Source organism: Chrysochloris asiatica, unplaced genomic scaffold (assembly GCF_000296735.1).
Source record: "Chrysochloris asiatica unplaced genomic scaffold, ChrAsi1.0 scaffold00085, whole genome shotgun sequence".
NCBI lineage: Eukaryota > Metazoa > Chordata > Mammalia > Afrosoricida > Chrysochloridae > Chrysochloris > Chrysochloris asiatica.
Window position 1 is genome coordinate 9,837,145 of NW_006408603.1, and position 18,871 is coordinate 9,856,015.

The 18,871-nt window shown below is 38.6% G+C and overlaps 1 protein-coding gene across 1 annotated transcript in view; it reads right to left on the bottom strand.

The window, feature by feature from the left end:
* Positions 1-18,871, bottom strand: part of GPSM2 (G-protein signaling modulator 2) — a 74,451-nt gene that overhangs the window by 47,540 nt on the left and 8,040 nt on the right. The window contains 8 exon segments of the mRNA XM_006865977.1: positions 2,374-2,589; positions 3,464-3,572; positions 5,734-5,889; positions 10,123-10,238; positions 10,351-10,474; positions 10,989-11,131; positions 11,679-11,814; positions 12,181-12,402. Of these exon segments, the coding sequence (XP_006866039.1) occupies positions 2,374-2,589; positions 3,464-3,572; positions 5,734-5,889; positions 10,123-10,238; positions 10,351-10,474; positions 10,989-11,131; positions 11,679-11,814; positions 12,181-12,402 (1,222 nt within the window).

An 18,871-nucleotide genomic window follows, 5' to 3' on the forward strand; every position in this document is an offset into this window, starting at 1 on the left:
TTCTCCCATGTAAACTATCACATAATTCACAATAAAACATTTAAGAAAAAAAAAAAAACCCCTATACAGGGTCACTATGGGTCGGAACTGATTCTACAGCACTCAACAACAACAACATCAGTATTATGATACCCCACCTCTTGCTCTTTTCCCCACTTGACCACACTGCATATTGAAACCTGTGGAGGGGACTTTGTTTGCTTTTTACTTCTTGTTATAAATTTGCAGTATACTAAGAAGGAGTCTTGGTGTGACTCTGTGGGTTAACGCACCAGACTGCAAAGCTGTTTGAACTGCAAGGATGGTAGTTCAAGCTCACCAGCTATTCCTCAGAAACCTTATACAGGGTTGCTATGGGTCAGAACCGACTCTACAGCAATTAACAACAACAACAAGGAGGTGAAATTTATGTGATGCAGATTCTTTGAAATGTGTTGAGATTTGCTTTATTGGTTTGGCATGTGGTCAGATTTTTGTGAATGTTTCAAACATGCTTGAAAGGAACATAAATAGGCCAGTGGCCGGTTGCAGCTTCCTGTATGTTCGTATTTTAAATTGTGGCCCATATTAGGAAATATATTCTTCATTGTGACCCAGAACACACATAAATATGTAATAAAAACTTCATAAAACAACTTTTGCCCTTGTCATATGTGATATACCGTTACGTGTTATGTATAAACACACACACACACACACACAGGTGTGTGGTCTTGTTGTTGTTTTGTGCCACTGAATCAGTTGCAACTCACAGTGACCCTTTTTAAGGTGAGTTTCTGAGGATGCTGGTGGGTTTGAACTGCCAACCTTGCAGTTACCAGTCCAGTGTTTGCTAAATAATTAGGAACACTAATAATCCAAGAGCATTTTATTGGATTGGGGTTTCTTAGACTGAGTAAGTGGTAAAACTCACACTGTAGTCAGTCTTACGAATTTAGAGTCTTTGAAAAGATTTTTTTTTTCTACCCTGAGCCAACACCAGAAACAGTCACATTTGCAGCTTCTTTGGCCAGCCGACTGCCTGGCACTGGGGAAACAGCAATGAATAAAAGAGACCAAAAAACCACTTGTTATCTGAACCAACTTGACAGCACTTAACAACAACAAAAAATACGAGCCAGACTGAGGAAGAAGGAGTGAAAGAGATGAAACTGGAGAAGAGACTTTATACAGATTACATAAATTCTTTTAGCCATGGTGTGAAGTGGGGATTGGGTTCTAGATGTGATAGGAAGTCGTGAAGAGGTTTAAGCAGATGGATGAGACACAATGGGATTTTCATTTTAAAAGAGTACTCTAGGCATCTGTGGAAAAGTCAGTATGAGGCTAAACTGTAGGCTAGTACTCTACTGAAAGATACTAGTGGCGGCTTGTACTAAGGTTGTTGCAGTAGAGGATGTAAGAGAGATGACGGAGATATTTGCAGGTAGTGTTTCTGATAGGCTGAGATGAAGTAGACTGGAAGAGCACCTCTGGGAAAGAGGTAAAGTCAGGAGGTCTATTGTGGATATGTGAAATCTTAGACATTCACGTAGAAATGTTAAATAAGAAGTTATGTCTGTCAGTCTAGAGCAAACTCAAGGCTGGGAATAAAAATTTGAAAATCATCAATACACAGATGTTATGAAAGCCAACAACTATGTGATATCATTTAGATCTCTGCTATCTAATATAGCAGTTACCAGCTACATATAGTCCAATATGGCAGCTACCAGCTACATTTAATTTAATGAAATTAAAATAAAACAACACTAAAAATCTAATTTCTCTTTCACACTAGCCATATAGTGGTTACTGACTTAGAACAAATATAAAATATTTCCATCATCACAGTTCTATTGGGAAGCACCAATCTAGAGTATAGAAGAAAAGAGGTCCAAAGACTGAACTCTGGGTATTAAAAAGAAGACTGAGAGTGGCCAGTGACATGGAGGCAAACCAAGAAACTCGGTATTTCGAATAGGGAATGATTAGTTATACCACATATTGCTAAAAAATCCCGATGACCAATGTGTTTGGTAAATGGAGGTCATTACTATGCCTGAAAAATGGTTTTGGTGTCATGGGCCAAAGTCTGAGTGGACTTTAAGTATTTCATTAATCAAAAGTAGACTTCTTTTCTTAAAAAGACATTCCAGTATGTCTTTTCCTATCGCAATGTCCAACCAAATCAGCATCTAAAGAAATTTCACAGACTTTCTGAATAAAAAGAAGGTGAAATAAATAATCCTAGGAGAGTCCATGGTCCATGGTAGGAAAAAAAAAAAAAGAAACTGGAAAAGATCTCGTCAAAAACAAAATATACTACCGTGTTTTATAATGATAAATTATAATTTATATAAGGCAAAAAGATGTAAAATTCCTGTATTATACATTCTCTCTGGATATGGTAAGCATGTGTGATCACTGAAGTTACAATCTTGATAAAGAAATTGGATTTTAGAAGACCTATTACTTACCATGCAAACTGTTATCAATGTCAATATTTTCAGACATTATGGAATTATTTGTGCTGTAGCTCAGACCAAGAACCATTTGAAGATCTGAGAGATTCAGGCGTGCTGTTAGTTCACCACTTCTATCCCCAACCTACAACCACAAGATTTCATATTTTAAACAGAGACAAAGAACAATGGAGATGAACTGCAAATGTTGTGAGCCTAAGACTGGAAGAAAACATAGTGAAATGAAAATTAGATTAGATTTATGAGATTATGAAAAGCTTTCCTATCAAAAGAAAAAGGAAAGGTTTTTTAAACTATGGCAGTATTTTACAAATTCTGTTTAGGTCACTGAATACTGGATGGTTCTTATTATCTGTAGTCAGGTGCCGTTGAGTCAGTTCTGACTTACTCTGCATAGGGTTTCTGAGGGTTTGACTGCTGACCTTGCGATTAGCCATTCAGTGCCACATTAACATCACACAAATGAGATTTCCGTAGAGTATGGTATTTCTATATAAGAACAGTATTTAACATTTGTTAAGCCAGTGTTAGATAGTGTGGTAGGCACTTTAATGTGCATTATTCTACAAACATTTTTATATACATTACCCGTAATCCTTAAAACAATCTGTAATTATTATTCTCATTTTACAGATAGAAAAATGAGGCTCAAAGAAGGCTTCTATGCTTAAATAGCCAACAAGTATCAGAACTGTAATAGAAACTCCTTGATTCAAAAAGCCATTTTTCCTATCTATCTCATGCTACTTTCCCACATAGGGTTGAAGGTAGGGTAGGAACATATTTCAGTAACTTTTCTTCTACTACCCTTAACCAACAACTACAGCAAAGCCAAAATACAAACATACCTGTGATCTGTATCTCAAAATGCTTTTGAAAAGCTCTTATACCAAGATAACGATAATCAAATTTATTCAGCCACAGAGAAGCAATTTGGAGACACAGCATTTTATCGCCACTGATATGCAAGCCACACTGCACACCATTTAGTTTCATACCTCTCTTGAAATGTCCAAGTGCTTTTCCGCAAAATGCATTGCTTGATCGTGATTTCCTAGTGCTGTGTACGCATTTCCTAAGCTCCAGCAGGCTCTTCCTTCACCAATTCTGCAACATAAATTCACAGCTAACATGCAGCTATCTGAAGAGATCTATCTAGCAGTAATTAATGATATAAACAATGCTTTGGATAAGTCTTTCATACAACGTAACTTCAAAAAGTTCATGGAAAAATTCCATTCTTTTCATCTATTTTTCCATGAACTCTTTGAAGCCCCCTCTATAAATAATACCATCGAGATACTAGAGACCTGTTAGAATAGACAGATAATACTGAACTCAGAATTAAGTGTTAAAATATGGAAAACATTCCTTTTATAAAAAAAAAAACCACAAAGCATTATAAAATCTCAGGGATAGGTTTAGCCTATTTTCTATGAAATCCTTACCATATAATCATTTAATTTGTGCTTGGACACCACTAAGGAAAAAGAACTCACTGCCTCTTGAGGTAGCATATTTTATTTTGAAAATATAAAAAATTTCTTATACTGTGTATGGTGTGTTGTTGTTAAGTGCTGTCAAGTCAGTTCTAACTCATAGCGATCCTGTATAGGGTTTCCAAGGAGCAGCTGGTGGGTTTGATCCACCTACCTTGCAGTTAGTAGTCCAGTGTTTATCCTACAGTGCCACACCAGGACTAATTATTTAATATGTTCTGCTCCTGTAAAGATTTTAGCCTCAGAAACCCCACACAGGATTGTTATGAGTCGGAACTGACTTGACGGAACACAACCACCGCCACCATTTCTAGTTAATGTAGTCATAGTCTGTAACTCCCACCAACCAGCAATTCTGCCTTGCTGGGTCTGGGTAAGGGAAGGAAGTAGGAGAAGAGGCTGATATAATGAGACTATTCAGCTGTGGATGTTAACAGAATTAACAAATTGTAAAAACTTGGAAGCTCTAGCATAAGCATAAGATGAGCCAATTCCAAAGCAGGAGGGGAAATCTCACTACCATCACAGAACCAGGAGTGGAGTGCATCCTTTGGACCCCGAGCTCCATGCACATTGAACCTCCTTGACCCAAAGACAGAAAGCTGTTGACACTGGAAAAGTGGCAGAGGAACAGCTGCAGCAGAACCAAGAGTCAGAGCTTGAGCCAGAGTGGTGGGCTGCCCAGCACATAGAACAAGTAAAGACTCTGGGCAGGAGGCTTGCCTGTAGAGTGTGGTACCACTAGGTACTCAATTGGGGGAGCTAGGTTTGCATACCCACTTGCTAGGGTAGAATGCCTTCAGGCTGAGACTTACAATGGGAGTGGTGTGGCCAGTGGGCATTTATCAGCATCCCTATAAGAGCTTTGTAACACTGCTGAGCAGAGCAGAGCAGAGGCCAGGCCAAGGGCCAGAGAGAGGCCTACCTGCAGGCATGACTGAGGAGAGGTTGTCCTGACTGAAGAACCATGCCTGGAACATTCCTGACCCTGAATTGTAATCTGCTAACTTTGCTGATAAATCCCAGAATTGTGAGTATTATGTCTGAGATCTGTGTGGCCATTACAATGAATTATCAAACCCAGCTGAGTAGAAAGTGCTGTGGGTGGGATGGCTGGTGTTATTTCCACACGGAAGTAAAAAATCAGACTCCCTAAAGTAAGCAGCATGGGACTAAAGGTTTGCAGAGATGGGAGATGTGGCCATAATGGGTCCTTGTTCCTGCCTGGCAACAAGTAGCTATAGTCCGTCAGCAGCTGTGGGCATTGTCTAAGTTCAACAAAATTCCCACACTGATCCAGCTGGGAAGAACCTTGTATGTAGGTGAGTTTGTGATTTATTCACTGGTCTTGGTTCAACACCATATGTAGCCTGTCTAATCTTCCATCACAAGCTAGATCTATAAACAGCAGCAATATGAAGGGTATTATTGAAATGGAAAGGAGCTCTGGTAGCGTAGTGGTTACGAATTGGGCTGCGAACCATAAGGTCAGCAGTTCGAAACTACCAGCTGCTCCGTGGGAGAAAGATGAGGCTTTCTACTCCCGTAAGGATTTACAGCCTCGGAAACCCTGTACAGGGTCGCTATGGGTCGGAACCGACTCGACGGCACTTAACAACAACAACATTGAAATGGAGGAATTACCTTAAAAAGGAATTAAAAAAGAAAGACGAACAAAAGGAAGCTAAACAAAATAAAGGAAAAATTCTAAAGATTCAATCATGTATCTCTATTTGACCAAAACTAGAGTAAAAAGATTTACAACTTACCTGTCATTTAACTCTTGAGCAATTGCTAAGTGCTTCAGATGATAGTCAATGGCCTTTTCATAGTCTTGAAGTAAAGTATATGTGTTTCCAAGGCTGTAACAAGATTGTGCTTCTACAGCTCTGTCTTTAAGCTGGCGAGCCAAAAGCAGTGTCTTCCTGAAGGAAGATATGAATTCTTACATAACTGTTTTATTTTAAGCTATAATGATCCAAACACTTCCATTTTTCCTCCCTAATTCTTTCTGCTGCCTTAAAAATAAATGTTTTAAAGCTTCATATCCTGTATTTTCCCTATTTGCTATTGCTAAGTGCTGTCAAGTTGGTGCCCACTCATAGTGACTTTGTATAGGGTTTCCAAGGAGTGGCTGGTAAGTTTGAACCACCGATACCTGACCTTGTGGTCTAGTGCTTTATCCCCCAGTGCCACACTAGGACTCCATTCTCCCTATTACTTGTTGTTGTTAAGTGCCGTTGAGTCGGTTCCGACCCATAGCGACCCTGTACAGGGTCCGAGGGTGTAAATATTTACGGGAGTAGAAAGCCTCATCTTTCTCCTGCGGAGCGGCTGGTAGTTTCGAACCGCTGACGTTAAGGTTCGCAGCCTGATTCGTAACCACTACGCTACCAGAGCTCCTTATTACTTATAGACAAAAAAAAAAAAAGATGAAAGAAAAGACATGTTTGGAACACAAAAAGTCAAATTCAGACTTTCAGAATACATGGGAAATTTACTAAAGAAAACAAAGTATTGAAACATGAGATCAAATGCATCTAAAGATTAAACTATTTTTAATCTAAAACATTCCCCATTATAGTAGTGATTACTTAAATTAATTGGTTTTTGTCCATGTAACCTCTCTTTTCTCTTTTCATTTATACTATTGCCCTTATATTTTGTCAAAATCTTTAACACTTAACAGTATTATTATGTGTTAAGTTACTGATCACTCATTCATAACCAATACTGAATACTGAATGTAAGCATTAACTAAATTCCACCTAACACGTGGCATTATCACTGAGACGCTAATATACAGACAGGTTAAGAGCATGGGCCCTGGAAGCTAGACTGTCTGAATTCAAATCACAACTTTGTCAATTCTACAAATTATTATCTGTGTCACCTGGGGCCAATTATTCAAATTCTCTGCACTTCAGTTTCCTCGTCTGTAACATAGGGAACACACTTTGCAGGGTTTTTGTAAGGAATCAGTATATATAAAGTACTTTAAAAAGCATCTTGCTCACCCCCCCCCCCCCCCCCCCCGATCCATTGACTTGGTTCTGACTCACTGTGACTCCATGGGACAGAGCAAAACCCTGGGGAGCTGGATAACTCTATGGGAACAGATGACCTTCTCTTTTCTCCTGAGGAGTGGTTGGTGAGTTCACACAGCTGGCCTTTTGATGTGCAGTACACAACACATAATCCATGGCACCACCAGGACTACTGCTTAGAGTGGATATCATATAAATATCAATTCTGTTGTCACTGATACTTAAATCTACAGATGTGTTTGGAATCAATATATTTCAATGGGCCTTTCCCATAATTTCTGCCAAATAGTATAAATGGTGGTGGTGGTGGTGACTCTGTGCTGTGGAGTTGGTTCCGACTCATAGAGACCCTGCATAGGGTTTCCAAGGCTATAAATCTTTACGGGAGCAGAATGCCCCATCTTTCTCCCATGGAACAGCTGGTAGTTTTGAACTGCTGACCTTGCGGTTTGCAGCCTGATTCATAACCACTATGCTACCAGAGCTCCTTAAATAGTATAAATACTTCATATCATTTATAACTATGTAAGAAATGCTACATGGTAATGTAATTGATTTTTATAACAAACTTAAAATTATATATTTAATGATGATACCTTCAAAACAGTTACCTTGGGAGACTACAAACTTCTGATGCTGCTTGCCTTCCAAACACTTTGGGAACTGTTTTCACATGCTGTGGCACAACCCTTTTTAAGCACATTATTCTTTGAGAGTATAGTTGATTTGTAAATGGTCAGAAGTCTTTCTGGAATCAAACTGAATTAAATATGTTTATCATATGACTATTTCATATCCTGAAGGATACGGCTCTATTAATGATATTAGAGAGACTTCTTGTGTAAATCAATTACAAAAGGAGCGTTCAAAAAATATTTCTAACCACGATTTTTGGAGTATGTGTAAACCTGAAACGTAGTCTGTATACTGAGGGAACTTTTTAATGCCCTTTAAATTTAAAATTTAAGGAGTTTTTATATTTAAAATAAAAATATATACCTCCTTTTATAGTGATGTATTTGGGAGAATATAATTCACATGTAAATAATCAACCAAAAATATTAACCGTCAGTCACTGTTTAAAGCAGGGTGAATACCTGCTTTTTTGACAGACCTAAAGGAGTCCTTTGCTATTCATAAGGTTTTCAATAGCAGAGGACTCCTTTAGGTCTGTTAAAAAAGCAGACCTGAAGGCCAGGATGGCCAAACTTAGTCTCTCATACTTCGGACATATTGTCAGGAGGGACCAGTCGTTGGAAGAGGATATCATGTTTGCTAAAGTGGAGGGTCAGAGAAAAAGTGGAAGACCCCCAACGAGATAGACTGGCTAAGGGGCAGCATCGATGGACTCAAGCGTGGCAACAGCAGTGAGGTTGGCCCAGGATTGGGCAGTGCTTCGTTCTGCTGTGCATAAGGTCTCTAAGAGTCGGTACCGACTCGATGGCACCTAACAACAACAAAAGGAGTCCTGGTGTGGTGCTGTGGGATAATGCATTGGACCTCAAGGTCAGTTTGAACTGTAAGATCAGCAGTTCAAATTTACCACTTACTCCTCAGAATCCCTACAACAAGGTCACTATGAGTAGGAACCAACTCGATAGCACTTACCAACAACAAAGTAATTTTAATTATTTTTAGATGACAAACTCCCTAGAACTCTCTCACATTGGGCTCTTTAAAATACAACTCAATCACTGTGTCTTTGGTCTAGTTAAGGTATAGAACTGCAATCCCCACTAACTAAGGAAAATGCCAAATGATCTAGAAAGCACAGACCAGTTAACTTGAAGTTATCTAAACTTTGCCACCATCTATGTTTGTTTCTATTCTGCTAATAGATTGGGAAGAGGCTGGGATTGCCAACTCCTCATGTAGGTGACTTGGACCTCTGCTAACAGTGAAAGCCAAAGGTGGGCAGAAAGGTGGGTGAATAACTGCTCAAGAGGGTGAGATGTGGGGATAACTCACTGATCACGGGTGAAAATTAAGGCTATGTTTTGTTATTAGGCTTTCGTTTGGCCTCTCTTCAAATCCATGTTTGCATGAAAACAGCACATGCAGATATAAACCACATATGCCAAATAAGTTTAAAAGTCTAAAAGTTTAGAATTTCATTTTATAATAGTTTAAAAAACAAAAAACTAATGAAAATATAAAGGGATTTCTACTCTTACTAGTAAGAAGGAGCTCTGGTAGCATAGCAGTTATGAGTTGAGCTGCTAACCTCAAGGTCAGCAGTTCGAAACTAACTGTCATTCCGCAGGAGAAAGATGAGGCTTTCTGCTCCCGTAAAGATTTGCAGCCTTAGAAACCCTATACAGGGTCACTATAAGTCGGAACCAACTTCACGGCACACTACCACCAACACCACTGTTACTAGAAGCCCTGGTGGCTGGCACAGTGGTTAAACACTCACCTGTGCACCAAAAGGTTAGCAGTTTGAACCTATCAGCTGCTCTGCAGGAGAAAGATGCAGCAGTGTGCTTCTGTTAAGATTACAGCTTTGGAAACCATAGTGGGCAGTTGTACTAGGTCCTAAAAGGTCACCATAGGTCGGAATGTGACTTAACTGCAATGGGTTTGGGCTTTTATACTGCTACTAAAGGCGCAGTGTTAAGCGCTCAACCACTAACTGAAAGGTCTGCAGTTCGAACCCAAAGAGCTGCTCCCATAAAGATCATAGTCTAGCAAACCCTATAGGTTGCTATGAGTCAGAATCAACTAGATGGCACAGGACAATAATAACATACTGCTACGTTTCTGGTGTGCGCTGGACTGCAAGGTCAGTGTGAACAACAAGGTCAGTGATTCAAGTTCGTCAGTCGCTCCTCAGAAACCCTACACTGGGTAGTTATGGGTTGGAAACGAATCAACGGCACTTAACGTTACTGTTATTCTTAGGTACAATAGTATTATGTAGAACATGTGTGCTAAGTAAGTACTTTAGTCCTCAAAAGCAAGGAATTGATACCATATGTAACAGATAACAAACTGAGGTCTAGGAACCCAAAGTCATGCTTCTGGTATGCAGCAAATCCAGGTTTTAAACCCCAAACCATGATTAAATATGAGTTAATTTTGTTTATCTATTATAGAAAACATTAGACTAACTTGTAGTATTCAGAGGCAGTTTCAAATTCACCAAGAAATATATATGCATTTCCAAGATTGCTATATGCTCTTCTTTCAGCTGCTTTATCTCCAAATTCTTTTGCAATAAGGAGACGCTAAAACAGAAAATCTGAATTAGATATGGCTATAATAAAAATAAAACAAAGAGTAATCTAAAATCACAGTTCAAAACTTTGATGGTGAAAATGACCTAGCCATCCACTGTACCTGCTCATGAGCTATAACTGCATCCCTGAAGTTGCCAAGGAGGTAATGTGTGTTTCCAAGATTTCCAAAGGCACGTCCTTGGGCTGCTCGGTCACCCAAGGCAGTCACTAATGATAGGTTTTCCCTAGTTGGTAAAAGTTGTGAAAAAAAGGTTACTTATTTGATTTACAAACATAACTTTTTAATCAGATTTTTAAAAAAAATAAGTTTATAGCCATTATGTGGCACATTTTAAAGATACACAAATGATGGAGAGTGTTTACAGAAAATAGCTGGGGACACTTTATTGAACTTCTCAGGTAAGTTTGTGCCTACAGTCCAGGGCAGATTTAATCTTAGAACTCCTATAGCTCAGAAATTTTATGAAATTCTAAATTTACTTTAAATAACTTAGACTAACCACTGTTAATTCTTCTTTTCGCCACTAAGTGGCACTGGTCTGCAGTTGCAACAAAAGCTTCCACAAAAGGGGATTATACTAACATGACACTAATTTGTTAGCAACTGATTTAATGGTTTATTTTTATATGCTAGCCCATAATTTTAAAACTTGCCAAACTTAAAAAGTTATGACTAGATACAGAAGGTACAGAAGATCTGCTCAGTTGAGCCAACATGACTGCCTCCGGGCTACTCACTCATAGTAATCCACGGCTGCCTGCAGGGCCTCTCTCACTTCTTCTGGAAATTCACCTGTGTCCTGAGGACCCGGGTAACCAAAACTTTTCCCTTTCGCATGATACACGTTTCCAAGATTGTAAAGCGCTCTTGCTTCTCCCACCTAAATGGACATCAGCAGAGTTTATATGTGAAACTCAGAAGTTGGGCATTAGAATGCTTATCACATGTAATATCTTTGATAAAGGTCAAGGAAAAGAAATGTTTTCAGTGACCACCCTTACAGAATTAAGTAAATAAATGATTACTCATAAAAGAAGGGCCTCTCATTATCTCCTTATGTATTTAAGATTTTTTAAAATTATGTTTTCCTTTTCTTCTATTTGCCTATGAATAGTTTACTTTTGGGGAACATGATGGCTCTGGCTCCATAAGACAAGCAATGGACTGCAAACTAATAAGTCCATGGTTTGAGCCTCTAAGCAGCTCCAAAGGAGAAAGATGAGGCTTTCTGCTCTTGTGAAATTTAAAGCCTCGGAAACCCTATACAGAGTCACTGAGTTAGAACCAACTCTACTGAACTTTACATCAACAACAACTTTACTTTTTGCCATTAATGTTTATATAAACTACAGGGGAATTAAATGGTAAACGACCATGTAATTTCAATGAAAACATTTGGCCTACCATCTCTCCTGTTCCCATATTACCTTGTCATTGAGCTCTCTGGAAATATCGAGGTGTCGCTGACAACAAACAACAGCTTCATCAAAATTCCCAAGAACTTTTAAGGTATTTCCCAAATTACCACTAGCTTTAGCTTCCCCCAACTGATCCCCAATAGTCCTAAGAAAAAGAAAAAAGAAAAAGGTATTAAAATATCAATTAGTCAGAATAAGTTCATTTTCCAAGAGGATAACAGATATGCTTTTAAGGTAAGTAAAAATCACAGGCCTTGAGATCTACTTTAAATAACAATTTAAAACTTTCATTTCTGTATTTAAATTAAATTTTCGGTAATTTAGTTACACTCTAGGGTCATTTCATCATCATTTATTTAATTAAATTCTATGCTCAGCCTAAAGATTAGTTTCAAAAAGCAATACTACTGAATTAGAACTCATCAAATGTATTGGGTTTTTGAAATTGAACGGAAACATGTCTAAACAGTTCGTTTAGGGAGGGAGACTATTAAAAAGCTTAAATAATTACCTTGCAAGAGTTAAATCATGATGATGGTATTCTAAAGCTTTGGCATAATCATGCAAATAGAAATAAGCATTGCCCAGTTGGCTGTATATAGCACTAAGCGTTTTTAGGTCTTCAGTTCCCACTTGCACAGCGGCTTCAAAAAACGACACACCAGCACGGCAGTCCCCTGATTTACACAGACGTTCCCCTTCCAAAGCCAGTTCTAGGCAAGACGCTTCCATTCTACAAAGTTATATAGGACACACAGTTACAATTGAACATTCCAATTGCGTCACAGTATTAAGCTCCAGTAGTATAATTTAAATGAGAACCTAGTAGCTACTCTTGCTCAGAACAACTGCACCTATAAACTGAAGTAAATAAATGAGTGTATACATTATTGATAACAAACCAGCAATAGCTCATTTAATTTTCTTATTCAAATTTCTCTGAGCTTCAGAAGTCTGTTAAATCAGTTTACATGGGGCTTATTCTAACTGGTCCGCCCACAGCAACTCACATTACCAGTAAGAGACTCTAAAGTAATTTTTCCTAATTGTTTTGAGTTGTGGCAAAAATAGGGATTTCCAGAGTTTAGGAAGAATACATCTTTATAGTTCTTAACTTTGGCTGCAACATAGCAAAATTCATGTGGAGTGCTTCTGTGAAACTCTCACTACTGGGACCCACTCTTCTGGGGGTGAATCTGGCCATCAGTATTTTTTAAAAAGCTACACAGGCAATACTAGTATACAAGCCAGGTTAAGAATCACTGCTTTAAAAGGAAATGTGAACTAGACCACCACTCATCCTAAATTTATTCAAATAAGGTTTTTTTTGCTTTTGCATATCTAGTAGCAAGTTGATAACCATGTTTGCTCAGATGTTTTAATCTACAAAACTTCATGATTCCTAAGGTCTTAAATTAAAATGGACTATAAAAGTAGAAAATCATTCTAACGAAGATAAAAGAAGGCCTGGATTGAGATGAACAAAGTTTCAGTCTAATTCAAAGGTTCAAAGTCAACTTCTGAGTTCAAAATAAGCAGATTTATGCAGCCATCTCTAGTAAGTAATTTTCAAGTTTTACATTCATGTATCATATCTTTTTAATTACTTGAGACAAGGGCTACTACATGTTCACAGTCTAGTGATTTCAGTTTCATTTTCTGGATCTATATAAATAATATAAGCAAATGTAGATTTAACACTTTGCTTCAAAATCAGACCATGCCAAATTATACAAAGAAGACCTAAGACCATGAAACTATAAATACAAACAAAACCTCAAAATTCCTGAATTTGTACTGCTTCATGTGATTTTTGTCTGACACAAGTGAAAACAACTTTCAGAACTGTGTTTTGAAAATGAGAGGTTTTAAAGTGTTTCTAGTTATAATTCTATCAAGCTACCAAAGTGTATTTAGTGTGTGCAGAGAAATGAGTCACTGAATGATTGGTACTCTGACTCCCGGGGACTTGTGATGTTGCAGAGTAGACCTGCTCCACACATTTCCAAGGCTGTGACATTTAGGAAGCATATCGTCATGCCTGTCTTCTAAGGGGCTCTGGGTGGATTCAGACCACCAATCTTTAACACTAGTAGTCAAGTGCTTCACGGCTTCCACCACTCAGACATAGCTGAGGGGGCTGCAAAAAGTTCAAGGAAAAATTCTATTATTCTTCTATTCCATTTTCCACAAACTTTTAAAAGTCTCCTCATTTATCCTATATATTATACTTTTGTGTTGCTAAGTGCCATCAAGTCGGTTCCAACTCATATCGACCCTGTATAGGGTTCCCGAGGAGTAGCTTATGGGTTTGAACCACCAACCTTGTGGTTTGAAGTTCAGTGTTGATCCTACAGAGGCACACCAGGAGTCTAATACCCTAATATATATATAAATAGATGGAGATATACATATCTACCTATCTATCTATCTACCTACCTATCTCTATATATAGATCTATATAGAGATAGATAGATAGATATAGCTCCACCTATTTTACTGTAGGACTTAATCCTAAAGAAAGCATTTGCACAACTTCAAACAAATATATGTAAAATAAAATAAAATAAAACCTCTCCAAGCATCTTAAATGCACATCAATAGAGTTCTGTAACAAAAATTAAATGCTACTATACATTAGAATAAGGAGCTCTGGTAGCATAGTGGTTATGAATCGGGCTGTGAACTGCAAAGTCAGCAGTTCAAAACTATCAGCTGTTCCGTGGGAAGATGAGGCTTTCTGCTCCCATTAAGATTTATAGCCTCGGAAACCCGGTACAGGGTCGCTATGAGTTGGAACCAACTCCACGGCACACAGCTACCACCATACATTAGAATGGAGTCCTAGTGTGGCGCTGCGGGTTAATGCACTGGACTACAATATCGGTTTGAACCAGAAGGTCTTCAGTTCATGCTTCTCAGAAACCCTATACAGGGTCGTTATGAATTGGAACTGACTCCATGACACTTAACAACAACAACATACAACAGAATGGACTCCTGGTGTGGCACTGTAGGATCAGCACTTGACTGTGAACCAGATGGTGGTCAGTTCAAACCCACCAGCTGCTCCTCAGAAACCTTATAAAGGATTGCTATACGTTGGAGTCAACTCGATGGCACTTAACAACAACATACAACAGAATGGAGTTATGATGTGGCACTGTGGGATAAAGCACTGGACTGCAAGGTTGGTCTGAACCACAAGATTGGTGGTTCAAACTCACCAGACGCTCCTGGGAAACCCTATACAGGGTTGCTATGAGTTGGAGATAACTCAATGACACTTAACAACACAACAGAGTACTCATGGAGACATATGCCTTTCTGAGGGGGAGATACAATGGTAGTCAGTCACACACATCAATGCCATCAGTTCAGGACAACTGAACTGCTGGCCAGAGTTAGGGATAAAGTGTAACTAGAAATTGATAAGCAAGACATTTAGAAATTAGAAGTTCTTAATAGTGTTTGCCTATATTCATATAAACAGAGAAGTGTCTTTTTCACCATAAGCATTTTACTTTCTGGATTTAAACAGATACAACATAATGCTGAAACCATCAATCCAAATGACCTTGCGTCCAACAAATTTTAACTAATATGCTTAAATGAGAGCTATCATTTTTAAAAAGGAGTTTTACATACTTATCATTAGAAACACAGGAGTAACAAACTATTTGAAATCCTGCTGCTATATATGGCTGTCCTAAGTGCACGGAGTAGGACTATACTACGGAAGAAACGACCTTGGAAAAGTTGTTTCAGCAACAAATGCTCTAAATACAGTCCAAAACTCTCTAGTTTACGATTAATGCTGAGCTTTATTGTGACTCTAATATATTTTATTAGAGAAAAAATAATCTAGTAAAATCCCCAAATAGTCTATCTAATAGCAAAGTTGTCTGCAGCTGATCAGGGCAGGTTAATTTATAAATTTTGTAGAGGGTCATTAAATAGTAACAGAGAAAGTAATTTCCTATCCTCTCTGCCTCTATGAAAGAATAGAATTACTTCATTTGTTTACCAGTTAGGTTGAAACACAGAACATACCCAGACTTAGGAGACAAATCAGGAAAATACGACTCTTTTATAATATATCCCACATGCAAAACCTCTTTTATTCTATCTTGTTGTATAATCAAGGAAAATGCTTTTCAGCTATAAATAAACAGCACTCTATGTGGGTTAATGCACCAGACTGCAAAGCCGTTTGAACCACAAGGTCGGCAGTTCAAGTTCACCAGCTACTCTTGGGAAGCCCTACACAGGGCCACTATGTGTTGGAATCGATTCGACGGCATTTAACAACAACAACAACATCCTTAACTAAAATGTTTTCAGTTTTACTTATAATAGATTGAACTATTTTAGCTCTAATTTTTACACAAGCTCATGCTGTTTTAATTTATTTGTTTTAAACTTGTTTTTCCTGCTTTTCACCTTTGTTCTACACTAGATTTTGATTTCCAGACTTCCACTATCTTCTTTATTTGGGGTCCTGGTGTGGCACTGTAGCTGTGGTAAAAAAAGCACTGAACTGCAAAGTTGGTTTGAACCACAAGGTCAGCAGTTCAAACTCATCAGGCATATCTTCGAAACCCTATACAGGGTTGCTATGAGTAAAAACCAATTAGATGGCACTTAACAACTTCTTCACTAAGGAGCGCTGATAGTGTTGTGGGTTATGCTCTGGGCTGCTAATCGCTTGAATCCACTAGCTGCTCCAAGGAAGAAAGATGAGGCTGTCTACTCCTATAAAGATTTACAGTCTCAGAAATCCTATACAGGGTCAATATGAATCAGAACCAATTTGATGGCATGAATCAGTAGCAGCAGCATCTTTACTGCCCTAAATTTGATTTCTTGTGTTCACAGTACATGGTGGTGGTGGTGGTGTGCCATGGAGTCGATTCCAACTCATATCAATCCTGCATAGGGTTTCCAAGGCTGTACATCCTTATGGGAACAGAAAGCCTCATCTTTCTCATATGGGATGGCTTGCAGTTTTGAACTGCTGACCTTGAGGTTAACAGCCCAATTCTTAACCATTAAGGTACCAGAGATCCTTACCTAATAAATAAATGCAAATGAGGATTAAAACCTTGATGCCATACCTTTTTGAATAATAATACCTATTATGTTCTGTGTGGCTCCGCTGGATAAGCACCGGACTGCTAATCCGAAGGTTGGCTGTTTAAAACCACAAGTCATTCCTTGAAAACCCTATGCAATGGAAGGCCATTATGAGTTGGGACCAACTCAGTGGCACTGAACAACATTATGTCCAAAAGCTGAAGCTGTGGTGATATTGCTTACCAAGACGTCTATGGTTCAAACCTACTAGCCACTCCTTGGGAGAAAAGTTGAGAGTGTCTGCTCTGGTAAAGATTTACAGTCTCTGAAACCCTATGGAGTAGTTGTACTCTAACCTATAGGGTTGTTGAGTTTAAATCAACTTGTTGGCAGTGGGATTGCTTTTTTGTTGTGGTTACTGTTGTTTATGGCCCATTCAGACTCTCTCACAAAGCGCTTACATACTTTTTAGAAATAAATGAGGGGATTCAGGGCTTAAACTTCAAAACCAGAGGCTGCTCTCCATATCTCCATGTTCTACTTGGTCATGGACCTTTTCTATCACTAGTCTTAAATCCAGTAAACAATTTTGTCCATTTAGTTTATCACATAGATCTTGTTCTTCTAGTTTATTTTGTAAAAGGAAAAGTAGCACAAAATTATCTTGATTGATGGCTCTGTGGGTTAATGAGCTGGACTTCAAAGTCAGTTTGAACCACAAGGTTGGCGGTTCAAGCTCACCAGCTACGTCTTGGAAACCCTATACAGGGTCGCTATAGGTAGGAATGAGGCAGAAAGCATAAAAAGAAGATGAAAGGCATACACAGAGTCACTGTACCAAAAGGAAATGGTCGATGCTCAACTGTTTCAAGAGGTAGCATATGATCAAGAGCCAATGATCCTGAAGGAAGCAGTCCAAGGTATATTGAAGATACTGGCAAAGAACAAGGCACCGGAAACTGATGGAATACAAATTGAAATCTTTCAACAAAGTGAGGCGGCACTGGAGGCACTCACTCATCTCTGCCAAGAAATTTGGAAGACAACTATCTGGCCAACTGATTGGAAGAGATCCATATTTGTGTTCATTCCAAAGAGAGGTGTCCCAATGGAATGTGGAAATCATCGGACAATACCTTTGATAGCCCATGCAAGTAAAGTTTTACTAAAGGTAATACAGAAATGGCTGCAAGCATACATTGACAGAGAGCTTCCAGAGGTTCAAGCTGGATTCAGAAGAGGCCGTGGAACAAGGGATAGCACTGCTGATGTCCGATGGATCTTGGCTGAAAGCAGAGAATACGAGAATAAGTTTACCTGTGCTTTATTGACTACACAAAGGCCTTCGATTGTGTGGATCATGACAAGCTATTGAAAATATTGCAAAGTATGAGTATTCTGGAACACTTAATTGTGCTCCTGAGGAACCTGTACATATACCAAGAGGCAGTTGTTCGAACAGAACATGGAAACACTGAATGGTTTAAAATTAGGAAAGGTGTGCACCAGGGTTGTATTCTTTCACTATACTTATTCAACCTATATGCTGAGCAAATAATCCAAGAAGCTCGGTTCTATGAAGAAAAGCGTGGCATCGGGATTGGAGGAAGACTCATTAACAACCTGCGATAGATATGCAGATGATAAGACCTTGCTTGCTGAAAATGAAAAGGACATAAAATACTTACTGATGAAGATCAAAGACCATAGCCTTGGGTATGGATTGCATCTCAATGTAAAGAAAACAAAAATCCTCATCATTGGACCAATAAACAACATTCTTATCAATGGTGAAAAGATTGAAGTTGTCAAAGACTTCATTCTTCTTGGATCAACCATCAATACCCATGGAAGCAGCAGCCAAGAAATCAAATGATGTATTGCATTAGGCAAATCTGCTGCACAAGACCTTTTGAAAGTGCTGAAGAGCAAAGATGTCAGCTTGAGGACTAAGGTGCGCCTTACCCAAGCCATGGTATTTTCAATAACCTCATATGCATGGGAAAGTTGGACAATGACTAAGGATAATTGTGGAAGAACTGATGCATTTGAGTTATGGTGTTGGAGGAGAATATTGAAAATACCATGGACTGCCAAAAGAACCAACAGTTCTGTGTTGGAAGAAG